At 44.5% G+C, this 1,139-nt stretch overlaps 1 protein-coding gene across 1 annotated transcript in view; it reads left to right on the forward strand.

The window, feature by feature from the left end:
* The window catches only part of LOC109392415 (HLA class II histocompatibility antigen, DP alpha 1 chain), a 17,508-nt gene extending 16,375 nt beyond the window's left edge, over window positions 1–1,133 (forward strand). The window contains exon 5 of the mRNA XM_019660846.1: window positions 865–1,133. Coding sequence (XP_019516391.1) covers window positions 865–868 — 4 coding nt within the window. The 3' untranslated portion in view covers window positions 869–1,133. The remainder of the gene's footprint in view (window positions 1–864) is intronic.
* The last annotated feature ends 6 nt before the right edge of the window (window positions 1,134–1,139 follow it).

The raw sequence follows: 1,139 nt of genomic DNA on the forward strand, positions 1-1,139 counted from the left end.
GTCTCTGGTGTAAATGAGTAATTAATTGCTTATTTAATATGTACTCATTGAATACTTTCTAACCTCCAAAGACTCCAACTCATTTGATTCCAAATCACATATCCACGTGATCTGCTTTGGACAATGGAATGTGAGAAGTAATGTGTTATTTCCGGAGGGACCATTAAGAGCCAGTGTACAGATTCACAAGGTTCTCTTCACTCAGCTGGAGAGATTATGGGAGCAAATGATGAGATAAACCTCTGTCAGAACCTGTAATTGCCAGATCTGTCCTGCTGACTCGCACTGGACATGTGGCATAAGCAAAAGCTAGACATCAGGGAATTTTTTTACTTCAGCTCTGCCTCTGTTATTCTTACTAAACAAAAGGCATAGAAAGAGAGGTGTTCAGAAGAAGCAGAGAGACAGGACAATTAGAAAAATACTTTATCACGTAAGTCAAGAGAGCCAAAATTTCAGGAAGGAGGACATAGTTAATAGTGTTAGATGGTCATAAGCTCTCAGCTAAGATAAGTATCACTGAGCCTGGTAGTAAAAGACTATTGGAGCCCCTTTAAGGATCAGCCTCTCACAGTGTCCTACCACTTCCTGCAACTTCCATCGGCCCACTGTTGGGCTTCACTGTCTTTGGAGTTTCAGAGCATGTGGGCTGTGGAGAGCTGCAGGGAGGGAAATGACATCTCCTTTGGGTACCCCTGACTTCTCACTGATCCTCATCTGGGGCCAGCAACATCTGCTGGGAAGACCATTTTCTCCTTGGGGGACTATGATGGAAGAAAATGAAGGGAGTGGCTGTAAAGGGATAGATAGAGGATGCAATGCTACACTGGGAGTCCTAACCCCACTATGTTTATCCTACTGCAGGTGACAAGCTTTCCGTGACAGAAGAGGACATAGAGGAGGAGACCCCAGGGTCAGGTCTACTTTAAAGCTTAAATCCTTTCGAATCTCTGTACTCAACACCCCCAAACCCTTCCAATTCCTGCCTGTATGTGATCCTACTCACACTTAGCAACTTCCAAAAGCCTGGCATATAGAATGTTGAAATTTGAAGTGTGGTGAAAAAGTGGTCCCCACCCTGGATGGTCTCTAAGCCCCAGTATCCTCTGGGACTTCTCCCTTCATAGCATCCTTCCTGA

Source organism: Hipposideros armiger, unplaced genomic scaffold (genome assembly GCF_001890085.2).
Source record: "Hipposideros armiger isolate ML-2016 unplaced genomic scaffold, ASM189008v1 scaffold_331, whole genome shotgun sequence".
NCBI classification, from domain to species: Eukaryota; Metazoa; Chordata; class Mammalia; order Chiroptera; family Hipposideridae; genus Hipposideros; species Hipposideros armiger.